General features: G+C 37.9%; 1 protein-coding gene across 3 annotated transcripts in view; it reads right to left on the reverse strand.

Annotated features, from left to right (window-relative positions):
* flt1 (fms-related tyrosine kinase 1) overlaps nucleotides 1–18,684 on the reverse strand; it is a 47,776-nt gene that overhangs the window by 18,203 nt on the left and 10,889 nt on the right. For all 3 annotated transcript variants that reach the window (XM_015384386.1, XM_015384387.1, XM_015384385.1), the window contains exons 5-13: nucleotides 18,391–18,553; nucleotides 18,160–18,296; nucleotides 16,734–16,905; nucleotides 16,431–16,548; nucleotides 15,599–15,768; nucleotides 15,352–15,499; nucleotides 5,560–5,680; nucleotides 5,033–5,141; nucleotides 2,822–3,124 (exon numbers count right to left, since the gene is read on the reverse strand). In XM_015384386.1, the coding sequence (XP_015239872.1) occupies nucleotides 2,822–3,124; nucleotides 5,033–5,141; nucleotides 5,560–5,680; nucleotides 15,352–15,499; nucleotides 15,599–15,768; nucleotides 16,431–16,548; nucleotides 16,734–16,905; nucleotides 18,160–18,296; nucleotides 18,391–18,553 (1,441 nt within the window). The remainder of the gene's footprint in view (nucleotides 1–2,821; nucleotides 3,125–5,032; nucleotides 5,142–5,559; nucleotides 5,681–15,351; nucleotides 15,500–15,598; nucleotides 15,769–16,430; nucleotides 16,549–16,733; nucleotides 16,906–18,159; nucleotides 18,297–18,390; nucleotides 18,554–18,684) is intronic.

The raw sequence follows: 18,684 nt of genomic DNA on the forward strand, positions 1-18,684 counted from the left end.
TACTTATAGTTGTAGAGGTCCAAACCCCTCTCCACGGATCAACAACAATGCATTATTTCATCAGAAGGATGGGAATCACAATGACATGAATGCAGATTGTCATGCACTATAATTAAATACAATGCACAAACACTAATGGCTGCTCCTTAAACGTTTTAATCTCATGTTTTTATTTTCCCCCCTTTTCCCTTTTTTCTACCCCCAACAATCCTTTTTTTTTTCAGTCACCCTCTGTCTCTCTAGTAATTCCCTTGTGGGGGTCCTGAGGGAGGAAGCTGACGTGTTTAACTCTGATTGTGTAGAGAACAGCAGTAAAAGACATGGAGAAAAGTCACTTAACCACTGCGACTGATTGTTGTTTCCCCTATCTTCCTCCTGGACAACAATTGATGATTGTCAGCGGGGGCCGGGGGAGCCTGACAGTGTCTGATTGGTTGATTGTTCCTCCAGCTCTGTGCGGGGGCCTGTAAATGTGGCATTGTGGGAAGTGCCATTGTGTGCTCTTCCTCTACACAAACGTTCATTCCCACGTGAAAGAGGTGCTTAGCTGGAGCGCAAGGAGCAAAGCTAAGACTGGGTGGGGCCCCAGGAAGCTGAGGTGAACCTGATTCCCAAGAAACAGGATCATCGCATGAGAGTGAGGCTTTTTGTTTGCATGCATGAGTTCAAACTTAAAAAACAAATCAGATATTGTTTTGTTTTTTAATTGGTAAATATTGAACTGAAGGTCAGAAATAAAATAAAAAATGTGGGTCCATAGCAAAAAAACTTTTAAACTTTCTTTTACTTTTTGTACACTGCATGCAGGTCAACCTTTTCTTGGGGTAAGGTCTGCTCATTAATTACAAGGCCAACATGAAGGTGAGTAATTACAATCTAAATATGTCGCCCCTCAGTAAATAGACAGGAATGAAATACAATAAGCTATATTAGGTGTAGGAAATGACACCTTGCACAGCACTCTTATAAAAATCTAAATATGCACCCTTTTTCCATTTTCACAAATAAATTAAGAGTTTCCTAAGTCATAAAATGCCTTTTATAGATTCTTTTTTTAATAATCCAGTTGTTGTTTAAATTGATCATTCTCTCAAGTCATGCATGTCCCATTCTAAGGTTCTCATTTGTAAAAATGAAGATTATCTAAATGTTGAATAGGCCTGTAGCCTGAGATGAAATCCTCCTGGTAGGCGGTAACTTCAGGTAAAAAAAAAACAGAAATTCTACAGAAAACTTCAACCGAATGGTTTTACAACAATTTATATTTAAAACAGGAAATCAAACAATTTCCCATTGTTAAAAAATCATGTAAAATATGATTTATGAGAACTATAATATTGGGATGTATCTATTTTTAACTGTTGCTTTGATTATTCAGAATTTAAAGGGAGAATATTGAACAAACATCCTTTAAATTAGGCCTGCCCAAAGCTGCCCTGTTTTCCAGGTTTCCCTTCTTCAGCACAGTTGATTTCCATTGATAGCTGATTAACAGTATTTCGCTGAACTGCAATCATCTGGTGAGCCTGCAGTCATCTTTCTAATGGACATGGCACTTAGAGCTTGCATCAAGGGGTTTAGATGAGTGTGATCTAGGATAAGAAAGATGGACGATGCTCCTTTGGTTTCCACATAATGACTGTTGTACCGGCGATTACTTTAAACAGTAAGAAACCATTTCTCAAGGTTATACTAAACAATTCTTTTAAACTTGGGAAAGCTTGATATTTCCAGTCCTCACAGTTTGTTAAAAATATGTACAATTCACATATTTTTTTAACAAATAATGTCATCTGGCCTTATCTAGCTGTCTTCTAAGGTGGACACATTACTACTGCTATTACTTATTTCTTTTATGCTCCAAATTAAGAGCCTGCAAACATGGATAAGCTGCATGTCTTTTAAAACATATCTGACACACCAACAAAAATCAGTTTAAAACAATCTTCATTTTGCATTCAATATCATAAAGTCTCGTTTCTATCCTAAATAATAGATACTTTTGTGGCAGGAATTCAGGGATGTTTTGATCATTAACTTCTGGTCAAAAAGTTTTAAAAAATCAGACATGTTCCCAATGAGTAATGAGCATAAAGCCCTTCAAGGTATCAGTGACTTCAAGGAGACTCAAAATTGGGAATTTTAAGCATCAGTGAGGTGCTTGAAAAATAAAGTTAGATGAAATATTTATTTGTTTTATCCCTTTTTACATATATATGATTTTTTTTTTATTTTTATTCCCTTACCGAAAACAGTTTTGCCCTACCTGCGGCTGGACATCCCTAATCACCTATGCCTGAGCAACCATAACTCCCAGGCAGCCTGATAATCCAGGGACAAAAAACTTGTTACTACTGGTTGCTAAAGTGCAGGAGAGAGCAAAACTTTTAGCAGATGATTTAAAATCTGGATACATTTCCAGTTATCTAGATATAATTCGACTAAGCTGAATTTAGTCGACTAATTGACAAGTTTAATTTTTGGTGATCTCCCTTGTACAGAAACTTTTGCTTTAGCAAGTCTAAGTTAATTTAGGGGAAAAGTTACTTTTGAATGTTAGCTCTGTCTTCTGGAATCCTTAGGGATTCCAGACATTAACATTTTAAGAAATTTTAAATGTATCTGATTAAAAAGGATTAAATTGGTATTAGAAAATTTAACCTCAGCATTTTCAAACCATAAAGTCAGATATTTCCTGCCTAAATTGAATAATGCTATAAAACATTTACTATGAAAACATGTGCAGGGAAAATGTTTTTGTATTTCTATCTATGGAATAAAAAAAAACTCTACAGAAGAACATGAGGTTACAATGACTCACTTGTAACCTCAACCTGTGTGTCCAGGTGTAGTTCCCGCCCGCTGATGATATGTAGGGCGGAGCATCTGTAGACTCCAGAGTCCCCATCAGTTAGGTTCTCTAACATCAGGACCACACTGTTGGAGAACTCCCCAGGTTCCAGGTGATGAATGTTCCACGCAGGAGTGCGGGACTCTTCTGTGGCATTCAGTCTTTGCCATGACAGAGCTGTGTACAGGTATTTATTTGCAGAACAGGTGAGGTGAAGGTCTCCGCCCTCCCTGGCCTCCTCCAGCTGGTTTACACTAAAGCCCTCTGGGACATCTGTGGTAGAAGGAGCACAGAAAAACTTTACAAATCTGCCATTTAATGAAAAAAACCCTCTCAGTTACTTGACTTGAGTTCTGACACCAGAGGAGCAGATTCCTCCACTTTCCTTACCTTTGATGACAGTGTTGAATGGCTATTGTGAGCAAAAGCAGCAAGTGGAATACAGTGAAAAGGCTTTTTATTTACTTTAGCCATTTGAAACTTCCCATGGAAACGGCCTGAGAGTTTCCTGATGGCAGATAGTGTTTATCTTTGCCGAACACCCCAAGGCCTCCCGAAATAAAGCGGACCTGCCAGTCCAAGGAAATACATTGCGTGGGGAAGTGGAACGATAAGAGCCCCAGGTTCCTGTTTCACTCTTGCTCACATATAAGTAGCTCACAGCATACAGACTTAGACACACTCCATCAAAACATTTAAAAAACACATAGAAAAACAGCTGGACATGCTTTGCCTGACACATCTGTAGTGTTTTTTATGTTAAACAATAAAGCAAAATGTGGTGAAGCATTTACGCTACACATTATGATTCACTTTCACTAAATCTTTAGCAGTCATACAGATTTCCTCTAATTTTACTCCAGAGTATTTTGGAATAAAGTTGAGGTTTGACTCAAAATATGCAAGTTAATCAGATTATGTGGGGACAAAACCATTATAGCTCCACCACCGTGCTTAAAGGTCTATCTTGGGTATTTGTGCTGATCTGCTGCACATTTTTGTGTAAGACAAACATGCTGCTGTTGATTATGGTCAATTATCTTCAGTCTCATAGAAGTATTATATGATTTGATGTTGGAGTGAATTTGCACAAGTAAAAACAGCTGGTAATTCTACAGCATAGTTAAAACTTTAAGATATTTAGTGTCTCTTTTTGGTATTGTTTAAGTTTTGAGTCAAGTTTTTAATCTTTACCTCCTCATGTTACCAAAGCTGCTCTCTAAATAAAGTTTGAATGATTGATGACTTTATTTTCCCTTTTTAAATACCCATTTACTGATACATTTTATACAAGTTATTGATTTTAATGAAATTTTATATAGAGGTGTCCCTCATACCAATGAACAAACAAATTTTAAAGATTCTCTAACATTGTGAGATAGCAGAGGCACTAAAGCAGAGGGTGGCAGCAGTGACCTTTGACAGCCTCAGCATCAGACTTAAAAAGTTTGGAGGTATTTTACTAAAGAAAAAAACAAGAAAAGGGAACATTGTTGGTCTGTTAGCGGGATCAAATGAAAACTTGAACAGATTTGATGGAAATGTTTTACCAGAGATGTGGCCCATTCCAAGGAACAATTCGTTTAAATATGGTAATAATCCAGATCATTTGCAAGTTTTAGCTATAGGTGTAATTCACAATTTTGGGCAGAATCTGCTGCCTGTGTTGAGTTCTGTGCTCTCCGGGTACTTATTTTAAATATTGATTACTTATTGTTACACTCTAACCCTCCTTATCTTTGACTTTACGGTAATAAAGAATGAAATGTTGGCATCTGTCGTCTGTACCTCCGTACACTAAAGATTTTAAATATGTTTAGAACCTGATAAACAACATAATTTTCCTTGTCTTTTAATTTTCTCAATGTGATCAGTAAAATCCATTATTTCCATTGCTTTCCTTTCCTTATGTCAGAGGCATAAAGCTCTAATTTAAGCCAACCTGGTGTTAATACGCATTCCCTTTAATTTAAGGATTGACATCCGCCAGTTTTGCTGTCATCTAAATGCACAGAAGAATAAGCACACATATCAGTGCCTGAAAAAACAACATGTATGTTCTTAAACAGGTTGAGAAAACAAATGAAAGTGATGCGTTTTTAGTTTAATTTTCTATGAAGACAGTGAGTCTGCAATAAAACACAAATGCAGCTTCCTAAAGTTTAATTTTGTCTCAGTCACCTGTGACATAGAAGGGAACATCGAGCTGGTCTGTTCCTGCAGAGTTGGAGGCGATGCAGCGGTACACTCCAGAGACAGAGGCCTCTGCAACAGTCAGGACCCCCACTGTCTGTGTAGAGACCAAACATCCTTATGAACATGTTGCCACTAAGAACTCTGATATTTGTAACACCCGAACCATTTGTCTTTTCTACTACTATCTTATTCGATATAATGTTTATTTCTGTTCATTTTGATGATTTTGAAAAGCTAAAGAAAACCTGAATATATTATGAAACCTAAATAAATGAAGTTCCAGACTGCTTACTTGCCATTGACAGACCCCACAAGGATGGTAAATGGTAGAAGGCAGTTATATTATATGAAAGATGCAAAGTTGAGTGGAAGTTTCATTGAAAAAATATTTTTTAAGCTATTCTAAGTTATAAGTCTATTACTTACTATCATATAAACAGCAAGACCTTTTATAAGAAAAGTCCACCTGTAGTTTCTTAATCTAATTGGACCTCTTTTAGGACTTATCCTACCTTCTTGCTCCTCTGAAAGACTTCCTGTGTGTGAGTAACACTCAGGATGTGGTTGTACACAGATGTAGCAGGGAGACTCTCCGTTACAGGGATCCACAGCGAGGAGGTGGATGTCAAACACCTTAAAGGAAGAGCAGGAGAAGGACACAGACTCAGCTGTGTTGACAGAGGACATATTATTATAACTCCATGTGTGTGAGTGGGTGTATTTTTCCCAGCTGTGCTCAGCGGGGGTCAGCATACAGGAAAATGCCTTGATGATTGCGGCTTGATGTGATCCAACATCACCAAATGACTTTAGATTAATAATGCAGAATCCTCTCCCCGTGTCAGGCTAGCTGACAATAGGGGTGTTCTGGGCTGTGAGGTAATGCTAGTTCATTTGTGAAGGATGCAGGGGTGCTATTGTCATCCTGTCATTTAACTTCCTTCCATTCTTAAAAAAAAATCATCCCACATTTCCAGGACAAGAGTTCCTGCCGCTCAATGACGCTGACATTTCTAAGCCCATAGGTTAGACGCCAGTGGGAACTGGAGATTCCTAAGAAGATCTATCACCATTTCACACCAATCCTCTCATTATGAGTTGTTTAACATCAAAAGGTGGAACAGGAAGAGTTTTAACATTCATAGTGTATGCACAGTCCTGAAAATATGTATTCCACATTACTAGCTTTTTTTTTTTGGGAGAAAAGGCAAAAGTCTGTTTAAGAAAATGCCTTTTTTTTTATTAAATCAAAATCAAATCTGACACTTTATTTTGTAACCAAATGTCTGGGCTTAACAGGTTATGATAAAGATACCTCCTAAATGAACGATTTGATGATTTAAAATTCAGCAGATGCCCCATTTGCTTACCATTTGTTGCTAATGAAACCAGAGTTTTCTTAACATAATTTCGACCAGATCCACCGCAGCAGAGACATGATGCACAAAGAAAACTTTATTTTTCTGCAGCAGGTAAATCTCACACTACTCACCCTATATGACCTAGTTTGCAATTCACCATTTGTTAGTAGTAGTAATAGATGATTGGTTCAGAATGTAATAAATTAAAGAGATAGATATATTAAGCTCCTAGAAAAAATGTGGAACATTCTGTTAAGAAACTCTGTCATGCAAGGTTTTTGTATATATTTTGATGTCAAGCTCAAGCGGCTTTGACACATGCAAAAATGTAGCTGTTTTTGAATTTGTGTACCTTTGATTTTACTTTGCTTAATCTCATGCTACTCTATGCATGCACTCTGTCTGCACCTTTGAAAGGTCATTCAATCACAATATGGAATAATGGACAGTCAAGACAATCAAAAAGATAGATTGATAAATTGATAGATAGGACTCAAAAATAGCTCAATAATGTTTCTTTTTAAGACCGTGCAGCAACCCTGTGATAACTATTTAATCACCCATAGAGTGTAAAGACCTCTAAACTAAAACTCCTAGATGATAAGAAAATTAATGGCACGTAATTATTTTAGTTTTTTTTAATTTACACAGAATATAATCACTGTGGAAAACCCAGAGTTGTCAAATTTCTTTTAAAAAGCAGTAGAAGTGCAATAACCCAAATCAACTACTCTTCCCTTAGCTCTCTACTTTGCAGATATTTTTACATCTAATGGAAGCATATTCCATGACATTACAACTTTTTTTTTTTTATACTTTTTTGTACTACGTACCCTCTTTTTGTATTATCTGTTGTATTTTTATCTATTGTGGCATCCTGCTTTAACTCTACCCCTTTTACTCTATATAAGCTACTGGAACCAGAATTTCCCTGAAGGAGTAATCCCAAGGGATAAATAAAGTGGAATTTATTATAGGAAATGTTATACTTAAAACAAATGCAGAAATGTATTTGTACGGAGTCGTCTGAACACATAATAAATCTGCACTGGGTCAGGGAGCAGCTGAAACATTATTTCTTTCTGTAATTGAGCTACAGGCTCAGCAACACATACTGCTGCAGGATAAAAGAGCAGGAGGAAAATCACCATTTCTCAACGTTCCCCAGTGTTGTTTCCTCCAACATGCATGCAAAGTCACATCATTTTGCTACACGCTGAATGACGTGAATGATCAAAGGGTGGATATTAGATGGAGGTGGTTGACTTTGAGGCTTGATATAATCATCCCTTCTGTTCAGAATTTATTTTCATTCACTCAAGTAGAATCTCATCACAATCTCCCAATCAGCATATTTACATTAGGCATTTTTATTCTAATTGGCTATATCTTCTAAATACTTGTTTTCATGTTAATATACAGTACCTACTAAGCAAGATAATAAACAGATTGCATTGTAGCTGCAAAGTGCATTATTGCTATCCTTGTTAATCGCTGCTCGTTTTACACTCATTTCAGTTTTCTCTTATGATTTATCATAGGGGTGCATCAGAAGTGATACATACTTTACATAATGGTACTTAAAGTTTAGTTTTAGGGCCTTAAGATGGATTACAGGCTATGTAAATTCTGTAACATTTTTTGCTAAATGATTTTACTACAGCAGTTTTAAGATAAACCAATTTAAAAGCTATGAATTTATGAAGGATGTTATAAAACAGCCTATGTGCTGTTAGGTGTATTCTTACACCTACCCATCGTTGCACCCAAAAAAAAATCAGTAATGAATAATATTATTTAAATTCTTATTATTTATGATGTTTAAAACCGTATTTTGATAGTGTTCTAGGTATGGAAGGAATTTTTAGATATTTATGGAACATTTTAAAAGTCAGTTAATTTTTGGCAAACACATGCTGTTATGCACTTATGCATGCTTATGTGGCTTCAGAGCCTTTTCCTTTCATTTGTGTCCTGCTGAAGAAAGCAGGGCACAACCCGTTCCACCTGGGACAATGTGATCAAAGTGCTGTGCAGCATCAGTTTTCCAGTTTACAAAGTGATTTATATCTTTGCCAAAAGGTAACTATTCATCTCACTTGACAGGAAAACTCTCTTTTGTAAGACTCTTTAGTTTAAGTAAGCAGCTAATGTCTTACAGACAGTTCCTCTCTAACGCATCAGCCTTTCCTCTTGTTTTTCTTATCTTTCAGAGTTTCTAATAGGAGAGAAGAACAGGTGTGCATTGTCATCTTTACACACCAGGAAAATGTTGGATGACCAATTAAAAGTTTATTGACATCATGATGAATGATCAAAAAGTACAAAACTGATTTTGATTGCAAATGTCTTAATTTCTAATATAATATGTCTTTTTCTTGGTACATTTTTTATTTTTATTTTAATTTTCTTAATAATTCTCACCACACCTTATCAAATGTACCAAAATTAATGGCAGGACTTTCAAAATCTTGGGAGATATAAGCTGATAAAAATACTTATTATTTGTGCTTTTTCACTTTTTTTCACTCTTGACTGTGGATAAATCAGTGCACTTTTAGTGTTATTTTTAATGCGGTTTAAAAATGTGACAAGTTTCCTTCCCATGTGGCACAAAGGGTCCATAATTATCAGAACTCCCAAGGATAGTAAATGCCTAAAATAGCACATGTTCAATTTTTAGACATCCTCACTGTAAACCATAGTTTCCACTTTGTCCACTGATCTCCTGCATGTTTAGGGACATGTCACTGCTCCCTGTCTCTATCCGTATCCTTGTCGTCATTCAGTTCTGTCTGTCCTGAGCTCCTCCCTACTGTAGGTTTGGATCCTCTCTTTTCCCTGATTGTTCTTCCGTTTGGCATCAAGATAGTGTGCGACTGCACAAATGACCCACCCTGTGCATGATACTATACGGCACATACGCACACAAGCATAAAGCATACGCCCTCACCAGCCTCACCAACTTCCACTCTCATGTTTCACAGGAGAGGCATCCTCCCTTAAAGTTTGTTCTGAAAGATAAAATTAGTTGATGTGTGGACGTGCAGGTAGTTAGACACAGAAAGTGATGCAGACATGCACACAGCATCAACACTCATACAATGTGTGCCTGCCAACAGGGTGAGCATCAGCTGCCTAAAAATATGAATGGACTCTGTGAATGAGGTTGGGGGGGTCAATTCCTGTCCTTTCTTCCTGTCCTGACCTGCTACCTGAAATACACATGGATGTCCCTGGATGTTCCTGTCTTAACCCCAAAATAACCACACAGGCATATGAACCAGTACACAAATATGAGCATGTTTTAATGCAAAAAAAACAAAACAAAAAAACAACTAAAAACAAACACAAATAAATGATATAACACTTCAATACATTTTAACAGATTCATACAGGAGTGGCAAATATCAACATTGGTCTTATGTAAGTTAGTTGTATAAAATTATTAAATATTAGGTTCATATATTACTCATAGAAACATCTGTATACAGATAATGAATCACATTGGCAGACACCCGTAAAATGGTACACATGCATACGAACAGCACAGGCACACTCTCTGACCAAAATTTACTCAAACACCCACTGATGGTCATGCTGAAAGCTGTATGACACTCACTCTCTCAAACTGGTTTGTCGGATCACTCATGCGCTTTGGTTTTATTTAACTTCCACTACAAATACAACAGCGGTGTTATAATCACATCATTTGATATAATAAAAGAAGACATTTTAACATGGGGTGGGTTAACGGGAAAGTCTCTGGTCAGTGCAGACCTCCTACATGGTAGGCTTCTGCAGATCGTCAGTCTTTAAAAGAGAACTGAAGGCAGCCCATAGTGAACAACACAAAGCTCGTCCTCTCCCCTGTTTCACCCATCAAAGATTGCTTAACCTTCGATTTGGTGGCTACAAATCAAGACAGAAACTCACAGCTTTTGTGGATGTCAGAATCAGATCGGGGTTTTTGCAAGCATTGTTCGTGCACCCAATATAGTACCACTCTAGGACACAAAAAAGCAAAGCAGCTCTGGGGAAGGCAGCTTGTGGATAGATGGAATTGCACTTTTTCTGGCTCATAGTATCTGTAAAATGTAAGAAGCATTAAACTAAAGGGCAGATGGGTGTAGGGGAAGGACTTGAATGGGGCAAAATAATGTAAATAAATAAATAATTAGTAAAGCAGGTGTCCATATATCCTTAAAGTTATGGCTTCTTTAACTCCATCCTCCTGTGCTTCCTGATCTTCACTGCTCAGCAGTGTTCCAAGTCTCTTTCCTCAGTTAACAGTTCAGCAGGATAATCACAAGTGGTATTGTCACTGAGGGTTCAGGCGGTTGTGGAGATGTGTAAGGCAGAGAAGAGGTCCTGTGTGGGTAGTAATCAGGGAATAGTTCCTTGGTAGAGGGGGAGGATGCTGAGTTGTTGTGGAGGGCAGAGCTGGTGAGGGAAGAGGCTGGAGACGTATGTGGGGGGCAGCAACGTTTAGGGGGTGGGGCGGGGGGTGAGGGAGCTCTCAAGAATAGATCAAGCTCTTGAGGAAGTGGACTGTGCCACGTTTGAAGACGAAGGGACAATCACGCCGCTGGGAAGCGTCTCGCGTCGGAGAGGAAGCCAAACAACGAGAGGAAAAGCGCTCTGATTTTTGCACAGGAAGCTCAGTGCGCCTCCTGCCAGGGCCAGATAAGAGCGCAGAGGTTCCCAGGGCCAGACCCAGGAGTGGACTCAGGACCCAGGCGAGAGGCCACCCTTCAGTCTGGCCCAGCCTGGCCCACGGTCCCTGGGCTTCCTCCAGCATGGCGTCAGGCTCGTGGTGCAGCGGGGCTGCAAAGAACAAGGGGCCTTGTGAGGATCCAACCAACACTAATAATCTAAAGAAACACACTGAATACAAACACTGAAGCAGAACCAGAACAGAGCTTTTAAAAAGGACCTTTAGTTAGCCAACAGAAAGATCAAAATGCAAATGGTTTAAGGATTTCATGGCATAAACACAATAAAAAGAGATCTTTTACACATGCATTGTAAGACACATTGTTGAATTTGAAATAAATTTAAAGATGTAGTTCAGAATTTTTACAGCTAGGTTCTGTTAAAAGGTTTAATGAAGCTTATATCATTCTTTTTCTAGACAATTCTCATCCAGTGTAATAAAAAGTAACTACATTTGTTGTCATTTATCCTTTAAGGTTGTTCTCAGTCATTATTTCCATGGGGAATGGGGAAAGGAGGTGGTAAACCACCACTGAGCTTGTAGTGTAAAAAGCTAACTGAGTCACCTAACAAAAGAAGTAAGGCACTGCCTTGGTCCCCCATTTCATGTTCAAATATGCATATTTATTTTTTTGTTTTTATTTGTTTATACCCAACTTACGTAACGTAATAATGTTTTAAAGAGTGATAAAATAGTTATATCTATCAACTCCTGTCACGTTTAGAGTGGGAAAAAATCTACTTTGGTCTTGGATTCGCTTGGGTTATCAGCTTGCTTTATCCTTTAGGACCAACTAATCTGTGTTAGACGAAGACAACAAAGGGGTTGTCTAGTGGTCAAATGGTACCAAGTTTAGATTATGTTTGCATTACCAAATTTCCGATGCAAATGGAGTCATTTTAGGTCCTTTGATAAAAAAGTAAACAGTAAAAAAATACAGAATTCTATTTTTCTTTATACTTTACTTTAAGATGAAATCAGAGCCTTACACTGATTTTCCAATATAAATAATTTCCTGGTTCTCTGTATTAAACCACCCAATGGAAAGATGGAAGAAACAAGTTTAAGAGGTATATTTGATCTGAACGTTGGAGTTCATTTACACAACTGCAGGTAAAATGTTATTTTTTTAACCTTTTAACTAAACACTACTTCAAAAACTCTGAACTATACCTTTCATTGCATAGAAATTCATTTTAAAATGAGTAAAAATAGGATTAATCCATAGCTGAAATAAACTGTTTTTTTTTTTTTTTTATATTTATCGTTATTTAACTCAGAGTGCCTTTGAAATCTTAAAAAAAGCAAAGACACCTATAAGAACAGGCAATAAACAAGAGCAGGATCATTAAATTCAACCTTAAACTCTGTTTCTATCATTAGTGTTTAATTTTCTATGGTTAAAAGAATCAAAACTTCACATAAGTCAGCGTGATATTACACTTAATGGAGAAACTTTTATACCTAAGCACTGTGAAAGGCTTAGAATATTAACGACATTTTTCCAATCGGAAAGAAAAGTGGCGGCATCATGGCGTGGCGCCACATGAGAGTGCCAGGGTTATGGGTCAAGTACACAGATGATGCCAGTGTGTCTCAGAGGAGGGAAAGAACATGGGCGGCAGCTGCCAAGCTCTCAGGTAATACTTAACCTTTCTGACTGGGTCGTAAGGAACACAATAAGCCTCTGACCTCCAAGATAGCTTAATCAGTGTTCCTGCCAAGGTAGCTGCTTTAACACTCAGTGTTGACTCAGTGGATGTCCCTCTCCATCAATGGGTTGGGCCATTTCTCATGAGAACTTTGTATATAGAGTGTGTGTCAGATATAAGAAAAAGCATCACAGGATGCAGTGTGCAATCACAATAATAAACAGGCCTCTCACTCTACGTCCTGCGCAGGAAATTCATTAAATCATAGCGTTTGATTTGGAAACCTGGACTGAGAGCACGGAACTGGCCCCTATTGAAGTGTGTTTTTTCTTCTCTGTCCTTTCAAGTCTGAGATACATCGTGTACTGTGTCTGTGAGTGTAGGCACACACACATATTCACACACATACGCTCATATATGCATCACTGTCTATAGAGATGCATGAAAACAAACATATGGAAAAAGAGGAGATTAGACAGTAAGAGAAAAAAAAGAGCTGTATGAGCAAACAAACATACAAACACAAGCATGAGAAAAACACATGCATATGTGAAAGTGCATGCACACAAACAAAGACACACAAACACACTCACAATCTGGCACATTCCAGCACTTAAAAGGCCTTAAAAAGGCATCTGTTCTGGTTACAAATAGGAAGTTCTGTCTGAGCACATGCTGACATAGACAAAACATGTCTCGTTTTTCAAAAAGGGTCCCACTTGCAGTCTAACTATCTTACAGTAAAGCAAATATCTGTACAGTAAATTTGTGTAACATTTTAGCATAACCTTTAACAAAAATATATGTAATATAGAAGCTTCCTGAAGCATTTATATTGCTTACCTTTTCCATGCTACATTTCAAATATGTGCTTCAGTGAATTTATTACCTTTTTTTTTATGTGATAGGCCAACACAAAGTTGCACAGAGTACATGATCTGAAAAGTGCGGCATGCATTTGTAATTTACTCTGACAGCTGTAATTTCCACCTGAGATTATTTAAGTATGTCTGATTCTGATTCCGATTCTGACAATTGTGCTTAAACTTGATCAGCAAAAAAAGCATGACTGTCTATAATATAACCTGCATCTTAACCCATCCCATTGGGGAGCAATGGGCTGCCACTGTGCAGAGCCTGGGCAGCAATCGGGGGTTAAGGGGTTTGCTCAGGGACCCAGAGAGGAGGCTGTGTGGATCGAACCGAGTACTTGCAATTTTCTCAGAGCACAAGTGCAATTCTCTAAACACTAGGCCAACACTCCCTCTATCCCTCTTAAAGCAATACTACATAACTTTTGACCCAAGTATTAGCTTAGTTTAAGCTATAATAAATAATTTTTCAGGTTGATATCAAGCACTTGATGCATAGCAATGCTTCATGCATGCTGCCATACTCAGAAACTCATCTACGTAACTTGAGAAGCTTGGATCCATCACTGAATGGTTCATGTGACCCAGAGTGCCTTTTTTTTTGCAGTTGGAGTTCCCCCTAAACACAACATATAACTAAAACAGATATGAAACTTTACTTGAATTTAAGGATTTAATCCAGAGGTGCGAATGTGGCCTTGATTTTACAACTGACTCCCTGATTTTTTAATGTGGTGGTCCAAAGTGGTCTGTTAGCAGATTCCAAAAAAACGCGAGGGTCTGCAGTGTTACCATCTGCCTTCAGGGGAGCTGAATCTGAAAGTTACAGACCTACTGCAACTATTGTCTAAAAGTTATAAATCCCTTTATTGTCCCGCAGTGGGGAAATTCACTCTGCATTTAACCCATCCCCTTTGGGGAACAATGGGCTGCCATTGTGTGGCGCCCGGGGAAAAGTGTGGGGTTAATGGTCTTGCTCTGGAACCCAGAGTGAAGGCAGTAGGATTTGAAATCCGAGTAATTGCAAAAGCGCACTGTTCTAACCACTAGGCCAACACTCCCCACAAGTAATACAATATTGCTTTAAACAACCATCCCAAAATGCTACATATCAAGAAAAAAACAACCAAAACTAAAATGTATTAAACACACAACAGCTCTATGTCAAAGCAATACAAAACAGCATAACAATAAAGTGAAAAGAACTAAACTGACCTAAAACCAACACCTCACAGCCAATCTAATGCCAGGGTGAAATGGTTTGCAGAAAAGATTTATAAGCAGAAAAAAGATTCCTGTTTGATTCCCAGATTGGTGTTGGCAGCATCATGCTGTGATTGTTGGAAGCATGAAAGACTTTAAGAGTTGATGAGAAGATGGGTGAAGCTTTAAACAGTCTCTGAAAGCAACTGCTAGAGGCTGAGAAATGCATAATCCACGTTCCAGCAAGACGAAGAATTAGGGACATCTTTGTGTTGGACTCTCACATAAAACTACAATGAAATATGTTGAGATTTTCAATGAAAGGCCTATAAATCTCTATGCAAAACTCAATAAACAAATTAACTCTGTTGTTAATACCTGCTTTTCATTTAATCTATTAATCTGCCTTTTTATTACTCTATTGTATCAAATGATGAATAAGTAGAGATAAGTGTAGATGTTCATATATGAGAGATGTTTGGTCTTCTGTGCTACTCACAGGCCTTTGGACGGGCAAGGATGCCAGAGCCATTGAATATGTGGAGGGGGAACGCCATGGGATGTACAGTGGATCAATTTTCGGCTCCCCCGAGGTACGGAGCCAGGGTCCTGCAACGACACTGCTTTCTCTCCAATCTGAGGACTCACTGTAAGACAACAGGTAGCGATAAAAGGGGGAAAAAAGTGTTTAACCAGGAAAAGAAGGAGGTTCACTTGCAGGTTCCAATCAATTTTTTGGAACTCACCTTTGACCACAAGCGTGAGTGTGAGATTCTGATAGATGTGGTGTTGCTGGATCCGTACAAGGACAGTGTATTTCCCAGCATCCTCCTCTGCGACGTCCCGAATGACCAGAGAGGTCCCATTCACGTGGTATCTGGAGCACTGCTCAGCGGCGACACGACCATCCTTCAGCCTGACAGAGACAACTTATCAGCCTTTTCCAAGCACTCTGGATTACATGGTGATCTGCATGTCACTGTATGTCAGTGTTTACTAAAGTAAGAATTTTTAACCAAAAGAAGAATTTTATTATGACTTATGTCATAAACAAACTTGGACACTGTGTATATTGATGCTTATTTTAAAGTTTTTGCACATTTTGTTGGCAAAAAGGATGAAACTCATTGAGAATAAACGGGGAGAGTCAGTTAACAGCTAATTGTTTAAGTCTCGGCACAGAGCATCAATCCGACGAAGAACTTGGCTTTGACTGGGCCAATGTGACCCTTAACTATTAAAGCTCTAATCCTGCATCCTTTTCTTAGGCCAGGAGCAGGTTTTATCACATTATTGCTACATTTAACTAATGAAACTTATCAGTTTTGACCAGCTGCACTGTGCTTGCGAATTAGCATCACCCTAGTGTGACATGGCTGTAACCATGTGTCACCATGGGAATCATGCTATGTAGGTCTGACCTTTCCAGGTATTGAAATGGTTTTTACCTTATCAAACTAATGGAAATTATATATAAATCCACCCAGAAAGCAGAAAAAAAGTAAACTAACTGAAGGATGACATGTTTAACTCAAAAGAGTAGCATAGCTGATCGTTATGCAGAAAGATAATCCTTACCAAACAACCTCAGGCGAAGGAAATGCTCGAAGTTTTGGAGAAAGTTTGTAGGATTTCTGTCCTGCTTGTACCTCCACCACTGTTCCATTTCGAGGCTTCAGACGGATGAACGGGCGATCTGCAATTACAGTGATGCAATAAACACATTGCTTTCTACATCTCAGTGACTCACACTTTGAAATTAAGAAAAAAACACAACCAAACCCACAGGGAAAGTTCAAATTGAAACTCTTTTTGGATCATCAGATCATCATATGACTATGGTTAGATGGTCAGACGGTCAGGTGATCCGAGGGGACTTACCATACACTGTAACCTTGACTTGCTGCTGTTTGCTTTGCTCTCCGCTGGTGACGCGGCATCTGTAAAGACCTCGGTCTGATCGCCGGACCTTCGGGATGGTCAGGATGCTGTAGAACAACACGTGCATCGGGTGCTTCACCAGCCTATTAATGTTGGAGCCGGCATTGTTTTTCTGAAGGATGGACAATAAACAGCAGAAAAGTAAACAAAACATTAATTTATGCATCCAAACTAAGCTCCATGCAGTCACTTTTAAAAAGGAAAATGTTGTTTTAAACTCTTATAAACCATATTTAAATATAACAGAATTGTGTGGCTAGAGTGGTTGAGACTGGTTTCTAAAGAGGAGGAAAAGGGGAAAAACTGTCTTATAATTTCTGATCAATTTTGTAATTCAACAAAAATATGTTTACTTCCTCATTCTTAACTTAATGTATTATTACTACAAATAATGGTGTCCTCCTGTTATTTATTTACAACCAATAAACCAAATTATACTAATTTGAATTTAGCTGCTGTGGCTAAAAGGTAAGTTAATTTTTCAGGTTGTGTTCACTACTATTCCTACTGTTGAGGAATATATTATATAGTTTCATAGGGCTTTAATCTAATGTTTCACCTTTTACTTTAAACATGTTTAAATTATATTTCTAAACTGATTTTCCTTTTTTTTTTTATCAGCTTTTGTTTTCCAGATCACTGGATGCACTATGGCTACTTCCCCTGATTAAACCACTAATGCACTTTTGAATGTTATGGCCCTGCAGGGAACCTGAAGATGTTGCCCTCTGGAGGAAGAGCTTTTAAACAACAGTCAAAGATAACTGACAGCACCTAAAGAGAAATACTGTTCAGGAAGTAGGTTGTTTGAAATAAATGTATAAATGCATGTATAAATATTTATAAAATCATTAACAATCCTATTGAGTTTAAGGTAACCTCAGAAAAAAAGTGCATCAAAATGAGACTGACCAAATATATTACATGTATACAAGGATGTTTTATGGTTTTACATTTACTCTATTTATTCTTTAAACATTAAAATAAAAATATATTTCTATATCTATTGTAAATGGTTATTATATGTTATATTTACAATTTCTTTTCACATAACAATTTTGGCATTGTGATTGTCAAGAAAAAAAATATATATTTTTTTATTAACATTTAAGAAGAAAACTGCCTGGGCCAAAGAAAAAAACCTTTGAGACAGCTGATCTAGAGCGAGAAACATTGAATTTACAGATTTTTCAAATTGAGATACTTCTGAGTGGTAAAATTGGAGCTGATACCGGAAAAAAACAACAACCTGCAATTATCTAAATCCTACTGAATAAGTAAGGTCGCCATTTTCTGCTGAGTTTGAATTAAAGCTTTATTGTCAAAACCTCGTTCATATTTTAGCTCGACTGAATGCAGGTCTGACCTTTCCAGGATAGTCCCAGGTTATCCTGACTCTTGTGTTAAGCTCTGCCATGGCAGTGCAGTTCAAAGCCAACCTCTCCCCCTTCAGGGCCTGCACAGATCCGCTGGTGTTCAGATACACCTCTGTGATGTTACTCACTAAGATCAATGAGAAAAACACAGACTATTTAGAATGCAATCTTTTCTATATTGATATTTTACTAAGAGAATGACATGAAGACAGAATGCGGACCTTGTCTGAGTATGAGGTATATTTTTGATTTGTGTTTGACTCCATTGATGACAGCCTCGCAGTGGAATAGGCCAATATAGGAGTAGTCGGGAACCAGGATGGTGAAACCCTCTTTGCTGTTCCATACCATATTATCTGGATCTATCTTGGGCTTATCATAGAACTGTGAAGGAGAAAAACCAAGAAACAGACTAATCAGATACTTTGCTTCACCACAATGACAAGCACACATTGACTAACACAATATCATTGAGTAAATCGGATATGTTTCAAGGAGATGAAGAAAGGGAACAA

This window comes from Cyprinodon variegatus, unplaced genomic scaffold (assembly GCF_000732505.1).
Source record: "Cyprinodon variegatus isolate N-32 unplaced genomic scaffold, C_variegatus-1.0 Scaffold311, whole genome shotgun sequence".
NCBI lineage: Eukaryota > Metazoa > Chordata > Actinopteri > Cyprinodontiformes > Cyprinodontidae > Cyprinodon > Cyprinodon variegatus.